At 39.6% G+C, this 14,574-nt stretch overlaps 1 protein-coding gene across 1 annotated transcript in view; it reads right to left on the bottom strand.

Moving 5' to 3' along the window:
* Positions 1 to 14,574, bottom strand: part of gabbr2 (gamma-aminobutyric acid (GABA) B receptor, 2) — a gene marked incomplete at both ends in the record, with an annotated part of 178,687 nt that overhangs the window by 72,618 nt on the left and 91,495 nt on the right. Inside the window, 2 exons of the mRNA XM_080516552.1 lie at positions 215 to 316; positions 11,040 to 11,210. Of these exons, the coding sequence (XP_080372678.1) occupies positions 215 to 316; positions 11,040 to 11,210 (273 nt within the window). The remainder of the gene's footprint in view (positions 1 to 214; positions 317 to 11,039; positions 11,211 to 14,574) is intronic.

Below are 14,574 nucleotides of genomic sequence, written 5' to 3'. Positions count from 1 at the left end.
CCAGCCGCACGGGGAAACATTATCAGATAAAATATTAATCACCCAGGATTTACTCCCCAAGGTCTGTACAAAAAAAAAAAATGATATAGTGTACTAAAATCCAAAAGGACTTAGTCATTTGGTGTACATATGAAATATACAAATTAAACTGACCATGAGTTATTGGATTCAGGCACAACCATTAAGGGCCCTGCTTTCTGCTCGTATCACTTACCTTGAGCTTCTTGACATTGACGCAGGGATCGTTGGAGAAACTTTCCGTATCTGCAATCTGAATGTCAGCTTTCTCCAGCTCATTAGTCAGATCATTCCTCACCTGAGAGGGCAGGAGGAGTGAGAGAAAGAAAGAAAGAAAGAAAGAAAGAAAGAAAGAAAGAAAGAAAGAAAGAAAGAAAGAAAGAAAGAAAGAAAGAAAGAAAGAAAGAAAGAAAGAAAGAAAGAAAGAAAGAAAGAAAGAAAGAAAGAAAGAAAGAAAGAAAGAAAGAAAGAAAGAAAGAAAGAAGGGGAAAAGGGAAAGTGCGTGAGCATGGTTGATGATTTACAACAGAAAATTATGCAATAATTTAAAATCAATGGAAATTCACTACTCCATAGTTTTTATTTATGACCCAACACACTTTGCAGCTCCAGCTGTGCAATCCCTCTTCCAATAGACTTAGCGCTAATCTTCCTTATATCTACACACATAAACTAAATTTATGGTGAACAATTTAAATTATTGTCATGAGTTTATGCCCTTGTGACACGCAGACAGCGAGAGGGGAGATTGAACATCTGTAAGCAACAGTCTCCTGTGGTACTTTCTCTCTGCTGAAAATAAACAAACAAAAAACCTTCCGTATGTGTCTGTAGTGACATATGGAGACAAAGACTAGCGCATCTGGGATTGGCCTTTTCAAAAGAAAGGAAATAGAGAAAGTCATTAAAGAATTCAACACACACATAAGTAACGATTAACATAATGCCCTACTTTTAATTAGCAATTCCCCACTGATGTAAAACAAAACATATGGTGGAATGTTTTTTTTTACCTTTTGATCATTTTTCATTTTTTTGGTGCTGCATGGAGGAGCACTGGTTAACACTCTTGCCTCAAATACCTGCCAGATTTTTCTGTGTGGAGTTTGCATGTTCTCCCCATGCGAGCTTGTGTTTCCTCCGGTTTCCTCCCACAGTCCAAAAGTATGCATATTTGTATACAACTTAAATAGTAATGTTTGTGCGTGTTTGCACATGTTTGTGTGTGTGTGATGCCATAACAAGTGACTAAAGAGGCAAATGGTCAAGCTTTGGATTTGCTTCCATCTGTTCAATGAGGAGTTATAATTTTCATCCAGAGTGCATTGGACACACTGACATGTTTGTTTCTTTTGTAGCACAAGACAAGAAAGAAACAAATGATTGCTGATCTCAGTTGGTTATCACGGGCTTGACAAAATACGGACTTGTGGTATTTGCATGTTGAGTATTGTAGGTGTATCTGCAGCAGTTGTAAGTCTGCTTTGATGTATTGATTCAGGGGAACGGTGGTTAATGCGATATGTGATCAGGGGACACGGGGAATGGAGTGGGTAACCCCCTGTGATGGAAAGCTATAAGTGGTTTATCATACCGCTTGCACTTTCTCTGACACTGACACAGTCTGCCACTTCCGTAAAACCCAAATTGCATGTAAATGTTCATGTCACATCATGGATGTGAGGTTCGTCTCAGACAGATGGGATAATAAAAACACCTGCTGGCACTAGTTTATACACACACACACACACACACTACTATGATTCATCCTGTCTTGTACCCTACTTTCTTGCTTTTGGTGGTGGGCAAAGACGTTCTAAGGCATTGGAAAAACCACAAGCGTAAGTAACAACATCAATGACGCTGTTCCTGTTAGGAAAGGCAAGAGAATCTCATGGATAATGCATGATTTTTATAGCCAACCATCCATCCATTTACAAAACCCACTTTAGTGAAGGTAGGATCATGGGAATATCACAGCTACCACTGGGTAAAAGGGAAAGGTACCACCTTGACAGGTTGTCAGGCTTTCAATTGTATATTTTGGATTGTGAAACCGTATTACCAAGAACCAAACCAAGCAGAGAAAAGGAAAACACACACCAAGCTTGTCACTAATAATTGAAGTATTAATGAATAAATAGATGCACATGTATGTTAATAAAATGTTGGCATAAAACTACAGGAAGACTTCATCAATCAGCAGGTTTGAATGATGAACTGCTGCACCATGAGAGTCCGGCTCCTTATATCCATTCATCCATCTTCTATACTACTTTACACATCATGGTTGCAGGGGCCCTGGAGCTGAGTCAGCTAACTCAGAATGAAGGCAAGGCACACTTTCAACAATTTACCAGTCTATCACAGGGCAAACACAGACTACCACACACACTCACATTGACATCTATGGGCTATTAAAACTCATCAAATCCATGTTTACAAGCATTGCTACAGCTGGTCATTGTAACTTGCTCTGTGTATTCTTTACTATTTTTATTTTTTACGCAGGATGCCCTTTCTGCCCCAATTGGGACTCCAAGTCGGGTCCCTAGCACTCAAGGTCAACACTTAACCCAACGAATCACCAGTGGGGACACAGTGGACAAAACTATAAGGCATAAGAATGGATATTATCAATGACACTTGTGTTCCGGGGGTCAATATTCATGTCAAGAAAAAGGTCTCTGTTTTTCTCACTGGGCCTCAGTGACATACTCTTTCGTCTTTGGCCAAATTTTTCGGATATCCTCCGGCTGTGCCCAAAGGCCATCAGCCTTCCACCCACACCCAAGAGCATGGCATTACAGACGTGTTGAGGCATCAGAGTGTGTGCGCTCAAATTTGCCTGCCAGACATAGTTGGCAGTGACAACGTTTAACAACGAACAGATGAAGGCTCTGTGTTTGTCCTACATTTTCTTGTGTGCCTTTGTTGAAACATATAGTTATGTGGCCTAAATTGCTTGAACTACATATGGAGTTACTGCTTTGGAAAGTAATAACAGATCTATAAGTATATCTTTATGGGAACACACTGTTTCTTAAAGTTTCATGGCAGCTTAAACATTGACACTTGGATTATAGAGTGTGATTCCTCAAGCAGTTTGATATTAGATTATCCATTCGGCCCAATCAAACAGTGATCTGTCAGTGAAACTTTTCAAACTATTTCATGTATTGCTTATTTTCACTGGAGCAACAGCACAAAGAATTTCTGTAGCAGTAAGTCTATTATGACGGATACTGCTGTTTAAATCACTTATTACAGGTGTTTTGTATTATCAAGCAAGGATGGTTGCCATCCAAAAATCAATGACTCCAAACAAGCCGAACTTTATTTCCCTCATGTAGGTAAACGTGTGATATAATAATCTCCCGCTCTGGTACCCCAGAGGGATCTCTAAATCACTCTGTACATCACTCACTCCTGTACAAACATTCCCTCCAATGTACTGCTCGCTGAGCAGAAACAACAGGGAGGCCAGAGTGGATCAATACAACCAGGTTTTGCTCTTGAGTAACAATTGGCTTGGTGGTCAGGACAAGGTACAATGTCCTGTTGTGTTGAGTGTTCATCTAAAAGGCTTTGCTGCTGCCATGCTAAAAAGATGCTCGCCCAGAGAATGAGAAGGGTAGCAAGGTGTGTTTGGGTAAGTGTGACGCAATGCCACACTCACATGCCCATAAGGTTTGCAAAGATGCAAAGTTTATTGTATTATAAGGATATTATATTGGTTTTATTTTGTATTTCTTGCACTGAGCTGGAAAAGGACAAATGTGTCTGTGTTCTGCTGGACTGAGTGTTAGATAGGAAGTGGAGAGATGGAGGGGACAGATGGATTGAATGCGGGTCGGAGGGGGAAAAGTGAGGAGCTTTCCTGCCGAACAAAAACATCAACCATTGTTTGGGGCAGCCTGGGAATCCCCGGCAGCAAATAGAGAGGAGAAATAATCCTGCTGCACTTTGGAGCATGGATGCATGCACACACAAACACTGTGTGTAAGGACACGCTCACTCATCAATTACAAAATGAGAGTCAGATGCAGTCAGATGTAAGTAATGTACTAGCATTTAGACAGCACAGTACTAATATATTGATGCACAAATTGTGTTTTTTATGCAAAATTATGTTTTTTTTCATGTATAAATAACAGTAAATAAATTAAATGGACACTGGGATTTCTTCTCATTGTTTCTGCAATGGTCATTACGGTAAATCTAAATTCTCATGACATAAACACACATGAGAATGTTCTTTAAAATCTCTTCAAAACAGTTCACCACCTTAGGTATTTATGCTAAATGAGGGTTATCTGCAGAGCGCACAGGGTCATAAACCTGTATTGCCCTGAGGCAATGTAATGCATTGTTTAACTTGATTAGAAAAACACAAAGAACATAAATATAATAAGAGGAATTAAAATGCTTCCTGTGATCATCATGATATATGATCGGATTCTCACCGAAGTCAAAAGTAGAGACAAACGCATTGTGTTTAAGTAGGATGGCAACCACAAATAAAGAGCAGCTGTTCTCTCAGGTCTCCACAATATTCAGGAGGACTTTTTCCACTGTTATACTGCAGAGAATTGCTTTGGCTTGCCATATTTTTGTGATGGCCAGTTTGAAAATCTCTCCTGGGGTCATTGCACAGTATCTTTATTGAGTTAAGGTCTGACCGGGCCGCTGCAAATGTGCATTTTCTTTGAAGTCATTGCATGGTAGACTTATTGTACTGCTGAATCAACACCTAACATCTTACATCAGAACAAAGAAACTTTATTTGCTCCTCTGTGGTTCCAAGCTTTGTTGATGAGCTGAATCACACACTTCAGATAATCTTGCATGACACCATCAAACAAACAGACTGTGGTGGTCAAACCTGAAACTAATCACACATCCTGTTAAAGCGTGTGTGTGTGTGTGTGTGTGTGTGTGTGTGTGTGTGTGTGTGTGTGTGTGTGTGTGTGTGTGTGTGTGTGTGTGTGTGTGTGTGTGTGTGTGTGTGTGTGTGTGTGTGTGTGTGTGTGTGTGTGTGTGTGCGTGCGTGCGTGCGTAAACTAGTGCCAGCAGGTGTTTTTATCATCCCATCTGTCTGAGACGAACCTCACATCCATGATGTGACATGAACATTTACATGCAATTTGGGTTTTACAGAAGTGGCAGACTGAACACATCAGACTGCCACACTGAGCACAACATCACCATGAAATCTCACAGTTCAGTTCAGACCACAATGCCAATCCAGCACTTAAACAAACAAGTGTGACAAATGGCTACACAAATATCTTTCTCTCACAGCTTTACATGTTCAGCACAATAGCATGAATGAGTAATTCTGGAGAGGAGATCACAAACATTTCACGGTTATAATGAATCGCAGTTGGTTGCAGAGAAGAACTGACACAAGGATAACCACTGGGATGGTTTTAGATTGTAAGCAACATTTCTGTAAACGGACAAGATAAATGGAGAGGAAGTGAAGCACAGGAATTGCTGAGACAGTAAGTTCTGCTTGATTTATCAGTGATCATAGTGTAATTAAACATTCAAGCTCAGAGGGTTCCATGGAGGGGACAGAGCCTTAATCCTGTTCCCAGTTAGGCCTGTCATCCGACTGACTGATGGCTGTTTGTCTGGCAATCTCAATAATGTTGATTGCTGTTGGTGTGTGTCTGCGTGTTTGTGTAGTTCAGATAGGCATCTTCACACACACAAATACCTTTACTCATTCTCCTCTCTCACTACAATAAACCACAAATTGTCCATTAAAGGAACATCAGTGTCCACCTATAAATAGACTTTGTGTGTGTGAGTGTTCAAGAGTACATGTGCTTGTGTATGTGTGTGTGTGTGTGTACAGCTGTGCCTATAAATAGAAGTGACGAGCTGGCTTCAGCTTACAGGTTACAGTCCTAGGGGACACCGTGCTGTATGATGTGTGTGCGTGTGATGTGCATGCCACCAACTGAATCCTTAACAAGTATTACATAATATTCACCTTGGGAGCAGTCTCCCTGGGAAACGGCAGTGCAGATCAGTTGGTTGGGGAGAGTACGGCACAGACACAAAACACAAAAGCATGAGTGATGGAAACCCCAGCAGCATCATTAGTATACTCAGTATGCAGATGCCTCAGTGTCGACATGTGGTGAGTATATGCCGTACAACTCTGCCCTATGTTGAATTGCTCAGTCCATGTCAAGTACAATAATGCAGTTTCTTTTTCTTATTTGGTTTCTTTTTCTTATTTCTATTTCTTATTTTTCTTATTACTTTTTTCTATTCTAATTTAATATTGCTTAGTTGTAGGATGCCATTAATGGGAGCCTGTGGTATCACCACCGTGTGCCCTTGAGCCTCACCTGGAAACCAGTGGTTCCCACAATTTCTTCAGAAAGGGTTTCCTTTATTAGTGTGCATGCGAGAAAAAATGTGAGGGTTTTCTCCCCCCCCCCAAGAGACACACACCACATTAAAATAAAACGCCTTCAAATATATAATATTAACAGATTTTGTACGCACTCATAGGTTTTAATCAAAAGTGTGACTGGCTAGTCAGCTCACAGAGACACAGCAGCACCTTGCTTCACAATATGCGAATCAGGGTTGGCCTCAGGCCCTTTGCATGGAGGTCCCACATTATCCTTCTTCCCATAAGGTTTTGCTCCAGGTATTTAACGTATCTTCCATGATCCATACGTGAATTAGGGACTCTCTCTTGGCGGTAGGCATTTGCATGGGTATGCATGCACGCATGCATGTGATTACATGTCTCTGTTCGCACAATATGTGTGAAGCTTGCCTTTACATAAGGGTGAGCGAGAACTACAGGGTCTTTAACTTGTTTATTTATTCTTGTGGAAGCAGATATTGAAGGGTCATTGTCATGATGAGCAGCATTAGATCAGGTGAGATGAGGGTCTAACCAAAGTCAAACTCGTCTTGCTCGTGTGACTTTGCTGTGGCTTGCCAGCACAAGGTACGTAGATAGTTTTTGTTGATAGGTTGAAGCCAGTTTGGTTTATTTCATTGACACAGATTACATGCTACCTCGTCTTTGTTTCTCGATGAACCTTCCGTGGAATAAGTTGTTTAGCCCGACAATATCCCTTTATTTCGCACAGTGCTTATTTAAATTTGGTATTTGCTAATGAATACTTCTGGGTGGAGGGCTGGTATTCGGTGGCTCTGTAGCTCCGACTAGTGATAGGCAGGCTCATGACAGTCAAGGGGTGTACATATATTCTGGCTTATATTTGTATTGCCAACTAGTGAGGAGATGTGTGTCTAACCATTAAGACTACAGGTCACACATTCATAGTATTAACAGAATACAGTATAATTAACAACTGAGTCAAGAATGAATACATATTGAAGGAATATAATAAACAGAAAAATTCATATTGTGTACAGCAAGGACTTTTCAGTGACACGTCGCTGTGACCTTCTATCTGTGTTGGAAATTAAAAAAATTGTATCTAAACAAAATGTACTACTTGGCATCTCATTGGTGATTTGTTTTGCTATACATTGCTATGTTATGAAAACTGTGCGATCTGAACTTGACAGAGGATTGCATGAATCATGAGGTATGGAAGTGATGCTTGCATATTTGTAAATCGGGATTAGAGGCCAATCTTGTGGCAGGTTGATTGAATCGAGCCGTCTGTCTTCCTCCCGTCCTAAGCCCCTCGGTGCTTTCAGGAGAGGAGCGATAAAGGGATTTGGACTCTCTCAGATTTGCAGTGAGACTTCTTATACACACCCCCACCCTTTCGCTGCTGAGCAGATTGTTTTTAACCAGCGCCCGCAAGCAAGATCTCACAATATGCTTCTCAAATTCATGCTTTCATTACCTCTGACATAGCTCGTTTTAACTCAACATTTTCCTGCTGGTGGTGAGAGTTTGTGTCATTATCTGAAGCTGCTATGAATTGGAATGTTCCATTACTGTTAAAGCCTTCCACAAGCTTAAATGTGTCCATCTCTCTTGCTCGCAACCAATTTGAACTAAAACTTTTTAAACATATGTACATTTGAATATCAACTATTTGTGCTATAAATGAAACAAGAAATGTGTAATGCCAGTACAGGCATGTTCAATCTTTCTGAGCTGAAATATGAATTACAACTAATCCAAAATGAGTCAACATTGATAATAGTCTTCATCTTTTCCTAAATTACTTTTCCCAGCTCTTGTAATCTAGGCTGGAGCCTGTGTTCGGCTTGCAGGAGAGGAACATTAAAGTGCAGATGGAAACAGGTAAACATAAAAACATTTAATTGTCGCAGTGTCCTAACCACTCAAAACTTCTGCTCTCAGTTTGAAAGCACAGGTTACAATAATTTCTGATGCAACAATATTTTGATATTATGGGTTTTAAGCCCTTTGTCTATTTGTTTTCATTTGAGGTGACCGCTAATTGAGTAGTAGAATCCGAGTCTTTGAATGGGGTCGGGTACCAGATGGATTAAAATGTTATTTCACAATGAAGATCATAGTCTTGTTTATTAGATAAATGCTCCAGGAGACGTTCATAGATTTGACCCCAGTTACACAAATACAAACACATGACAAATAGGAGAAAGCTATGAAGAGCTGCACAATGCCTTTCTCTTCTTATCATCTCTGCACAGCACCATCAAATAAGTGTGAATGTCAGATCAACACTTTAAGCAAATTATAGAAAAGGCTGCTGCACAACAACACACAACTGTCATGCACACGCATGAGGGAGGTGACATACGTCCACAGTGTCAGCACCATTTTTATTCGTTGTTAATCTGTGTGAAATTTTCAAAGATGATGCCATGTAATTGGGGCATTCATCTAAAAAAAAACACTCATTGTTTCTTTCTTCTTCATTTAAAAAAAAAAATGTATTTGCTGGATTTTTCTCCAGGGCACTATTATTTTTTTCATTTAGGGCATCCATTCAATCATAATGCCCCTGCTTCATATTGAACACAATGGCTATATGTAGCAGAGTCCTCCAGTAAAATCCTTCTACCATGCTTAAATGTACGGTATATTTATTTTCTCATAGTCAATGTTCAGTACTATTATCGCTATATAAAGAAAAAAGAACACTCTTTAGTTACACTATATTCCAGATTTCATGACAGCAAAATGTTAGCATTCACCTTCACATCATGTCCTTCCATAAGTGTAGATATGAGGCAAGGACAAGCTGAAATGAATGATATTATGCTGACTTTAATTATTTTCTGCACAGTACAAACACTTGCAGAGAGTTATGCCAAAGACTTTTAAATAAATGCCTACCAAACCTGATTCGCTGTTGGGACTGTGTGCAGTGAATCAATGTCATTAATTATTTATACATGAATTGACTGGCGTGAATTTTTAACTGCTCTGGCACACAGATTTACATTTGTGGGGGATGTCCATATATCAACAAAAATAAAATAAAAGTCAATGAGAAGGAAAGAACAAATTATTATTGGTGAAGTAATGATTCTGTTTGAATGAACAAGTACAATGTTGCATTTGGTTGATGAATCGGATGAACCAGATGTGGGTGAGCAGCAGTGAACAACGATTATTAATAACATTGCCTTAATAAAGGAAAAATATTGATGAAACAGTGAGTCATAAAGATGCTGCTTTACCCTGATTTGACTCCCATTTTGAAACACCACAGGTGCAATTAATAATGCATTACTCATGGGTCGCCACATGTCACACTGACTGACAACCTAGCGGGAGGGAGACCTGCAACATGTTGTCCAACCTCAACCATCATGACGACTTCTCGGAGCTTATTTAGTAAAAAAGATGCATGAAACTAAAGTGTACGCTCATGCAAATAGATTGCTGTTTTAGTTTGCATGTGCTCTACTAAGAAGACTATGACTATGAGTGACATTATATGCACAAAAGGAGGAATCCAGTAAGGTTTTTGTGCACTTTAGGTCCTGTTCATGCAAAACGATCAGCTGGAAATGGCATTGCGTTCATGTTTATTTTCCTGCAATCACAATGGAGTGATTGGATGAAGCATTGAGCTGGAGGTGATGGGGGATGATATTCAAGATGAAAGATTGCTCGTCGTGAAGACAGAGCTTGAGGTAAAAGAGAGAACATCTTACAACAAAGTCTGCAAATAAAAGTCGTGGAGATCAAACTGGTGAAATGCTTATAATCACAGTAGCAGCTCTGCTCAAGGCTGACCTGCTGTGCATCACCTTTTCAAATCTATTAAAAAACAGAAGCAATCCTAAACGATGCAAGCATTTTCAGAAATAGTAAATCACATTGCGTATTGCATGTTGAGGGTTAGGGTTAGGGTATTGCACGGTCATGGAGACGAGCCTTGTATTCCACATTCATGAAGGCAAAGACGAAATCCACACGATGTTTGTTATCTTGTGCATCTGTCAGATGTAATCCTTGGTGTACCGTACCTTGTTAGTAGATCAGTTTCCAATTGTGTGTACACGATATCAAGTCTTTACGCTCTAAGTTTGTACCGTATCAAGAGGAGTGCTTGAACTGCCCAGTTATTTTAGGTACGGGGACTAACTCCAGGCCAACATTGGGAAACTCACATCCCTAAATAGATCAGCATGGATCTCACTCCATTCTGGCAGTGGCAGTAAATGGAAGGAGACTTTTCCATATGTACTGTTTTACTGGTGGCTTGCTGTGTTCAGATAAATTATGCTAATACTTCCGAATAAAGTGAGAGACCGATGCAGTAATGTCACTATCACAATGTTCAACCTGGTATCCATGGTTTTGAGGTACTTGTGCGAGTTGGACAGAGTTTTGAAAGAATAGAGATTGAAATGAAAAAGTAAAATGAGAACCCTTGCTTACAAAAGAAAAAAAATACTTGTAGCCTCCTAAGTGTTTCTAATGTACAGTCCACATATGAGAAACAGACCATGGCAGTCTCATGCAAAAATTTAACACCTTTTCAATATGCTATCTGTTTTTTCTTTCCTTACTATTATGAAAGTCTTTTTAAGAGTAAAACTTGAATACTGACCTCTGAGAACCTCTGAACATCTTGTGTGAGGGTCCCCACGCGGCTCCAGTTGTAGTAGTTGAGAAATTTCACCACTGCAGGGTTCACAGCATTGTCTGAAGGGACGGTGCGGAAGAAATTGGGGTATTTTTTCTTATCTGCCAGGACTGGAGTTGTTGCGGCGAAGGACAGCTGTAGGGACAAAAGAAAGAAATGAGGTGAGTCCGATAATCATAAGTAATCCCGGAAAGAAACTCTCAGACTATAGCGCTCTTAAGTACTGTGTCAATGAACCTAAATCACTGGAAGAGAGAAATCAGGTCTTGCCCTTGCTTTGGTCAGTGGCCTCTGTTAGTACAGGGATTAAACGGAGAAAATGAGGCAACGTGACAAATGAGCACAGACGCTCATTCATAGTCTAAGGGTGCAACCAAATCAACCCTTTCAAATTACTTCAAATGTCACCAAAATGGCAGATTGAAAGGGTTACTGTAAAGAGATCTGTAAATATTGGGCAGAATTGATGACTCTTATATGGTTAACCTTTTAAGATGGCTTTAAACTGAGGTGTGTGTGTGTGTGTGTGTGTGTGTGTGTGTGTGTGTGTGTGTGTGTGTGTGTGTGTGTGTGTGTGTGTGTGTGTGTGTGTGTGTGTGTGTGTGTGTGTGTGTGTGTGTGTGTGTGTAGGTTTTGATGACAAGAGAAAAGCAGCTTAGTAGTTTGATTCATCTCTGGGCTGGTAAGTTAAAAGCATTTCTGTTTCACACATGAAGGGACTTAGCATCCGATTCTTTGTGTACACACACACACACACACACACACACACACACACACACACACACACACACACACACACACACACACACACACACACACACACACACACACACACACACACACACACACACAAATATATATAACACATGACATCCACTGATTTTCAGATACGAATTGCCTGTTTACAGTTGAAGCACATTTAGAGCACATTGCCTCTAAATCAATTCATGTCCACAAAGTATGCCAAACTCTGGAAAAGCTTTTCCATAGTATTAACAAGCTAATGAAGTGAAAACATAACACAGCGATACATACACCCCTCACTAAATACAAACCAGTTGGAAAACTTAAGTCAATCTCGATCCATTAACAACTGTCCAGATTGAGTATTCAATTCTATGCAAACAAATACCTTTTCTTCACACATGTGTCACTAAATATAAAAATATGAAGCCTTCTTTATGTTAAAAACTTTTCACCGACCAAAGTCACATCTCTCCAGGCCCACCTGTTATTTGTCATTTCCATGCTAATCAAGTTTTGCTCTCTCTCTTCTATTGTGTTGCACATTTTCAACAATGCCATCAATTTCTGCCAAAGACAAAAATAGCCACAATTCATTTTTGTATTGAGATTGGAAGGATGCAGAAGATTGCAGGTGCCCACACAAAGATCTTTCCCTTCACTGTTCAGTTTTACTTTTCACATTAACTCTGAATGATGCAAAAAATAAAAAGTGCCATTGTATGTGTGGAATTATGAAACTGGCCATTTTATTGTACATAACTAAATGTAAGTATTTTGCATTGCAGTGACATCTTTAACAAATGACACAGAGACCATAAACTTTCATAGTATGGAAGTTTGGAAGGTATTAAATCTTTAGGTGCTAGCAGTGAAGCTGAGATAACAAGACACTGTGCTCCACTTTCAGTGTCCTATCTGTGTTAATTTAATGAGCGATATGAATCAGTGCAGGGTTAATTACATACTTTGTAGAGATTAAGCAGAACTTGTGATTCATGATAGTGATCTATACAAGGATATTATTATTCTGACTGAGACCAAGAGGTACACCACTGGATTTTCAAAAAATGTGCTGAAGCATTCAACAGTTCAAGCACCTCCTAACTTCAGGAATGAATATGATCTTCTCATTAAGCATCTATCTCCGTTTAGACAACTTCACTCTTGATTAATCACAGTGCTGCTGTTATAATTGTACACTTGTCAGAAAGCATAGTTGAGCAGGGAATGAATTACTTTGACTGACACGAATGTGAAACTTTCCGTAAAGGATCGGAGGGTGGGGGAAAGTCAGACATCATTCAAGAGTCAAATCTCTTTAAGATCAGGCCTGACAGCCCCAGGAACCTAAAATTAGGGGCAAGATACCTTCATGGCTATGACAGTAAAGTTTAAACTGACCTGACACTATTGGACGAAAACACATTTCACTGTTTTTGTGGATTAAAAAGACATTCTGTTATAGATTAAACCATTTCAAATATTTACTATACTAGTCTAAACTCCAATGTTTAATGGGAAATGTGCTCAAATTGCAGAACTGGGTTTTAAAGGTGTCCACATCAGCAACAGGATAGGTGGGCTTGATGGACTCCAGGGGATACTACTGCCTGCCCAGCGAATCAGATCGATCATCAGACAAAGGGGAATGTTGAATATTGAAATATTAATGCTTAGAAATGTGTTGGATGAAGAGTGAAGTGACGGTAGGGCATGATCTTCCACTCTGTCTTACTTATTCTGTGAGTGTTCTTTATGTTGTTGGGCAAGCCATTTCAGCCAGATTCAAACAGAAAACTTCACTCAAATTATGATCACCAAACAAATCCAATGCTTCCTGCAGAAACCGGGGTTTGTTTGATATCAACACATGGATTACAGCCATCAATTAAGACAAAGGGAGGGTCTTTATCTTCCGAACACTGCTAAATCTAAAATCACCCAGTTGTCTTAGAGGACTTCAAGAGTCTTTTCAGCATTGCCCTTATCTCTGTTCAGCTATGACTGTCTTGTTACACCCACACTGGGATACGCTGCTCGGAAGCTGTCATAAGAGCTCTTCAAACTAATTCTCCAAGCAACCATCTAATTGCAATGGGGAGAAAGTCCTATTCTACAGCTTGATAATACCACCTTTGCTTCTCCAGCTCACCGAGGTTATGCTTTTCTGTAGGACTTGTTTCTGCTTTCAAGAACATTTTTTATCAATTTCATCTGTTAAAACATTGTGCTGAAAGGGAGATCCCAGGAGAATCGGTGAATAAAAATATGGACATGTGAGCTCCTGGTCAGACGAAATGACATGGATAGTGGATTTCAGATGCAAGAATTGACCATTACACTTTCACCAGTTTAAGAGGAAAATACACAAGAGTATCACAACAAACACTATCAAATTAAAGACATTACATAGAAAGAAAATTATGTGTTCATATTTTCCACCTGCTGAGAACACTTGAAAGTATGAAGTAGGAAGTGTGTCTTTCTGTTTTACAATATAAACGCAATGTGCCCTTAAGTCTCAGTGTTGACTCAGGACTGATTTATTATCCTCTAATGGTGATCCTAATAAACCATGAAAAGTAAAGTATAGATTTCCAGTTCTGACATTAGAGAAGTATAAGAAACTCATTGATACCAGACAAAAGAATATGAGGCAGTGGCAAAGTACGTCTTGTTTGGGGACTGAATTCAGGTCAGTTAATATGAAGTACTTCAGCTTGCAAACAAAAATTCTGTTTTTGACGTCCCA

Source organism: Blennius ocellaris, assembly GCF_963422515.1.
Source record: "Blennius ocellaris genome assembly, chromosome: 20".
NCBI classification, from domain to species: domain Eukaryota; kingdom Metazoa; phylum Chordata; class Actinopteri; order Blenniiformes; family Blenniidae; genus Blennius; species Blennius ocellaris.
This window is presented reverse-complemented; position numbering and strand designations above follow the sequence as displayed.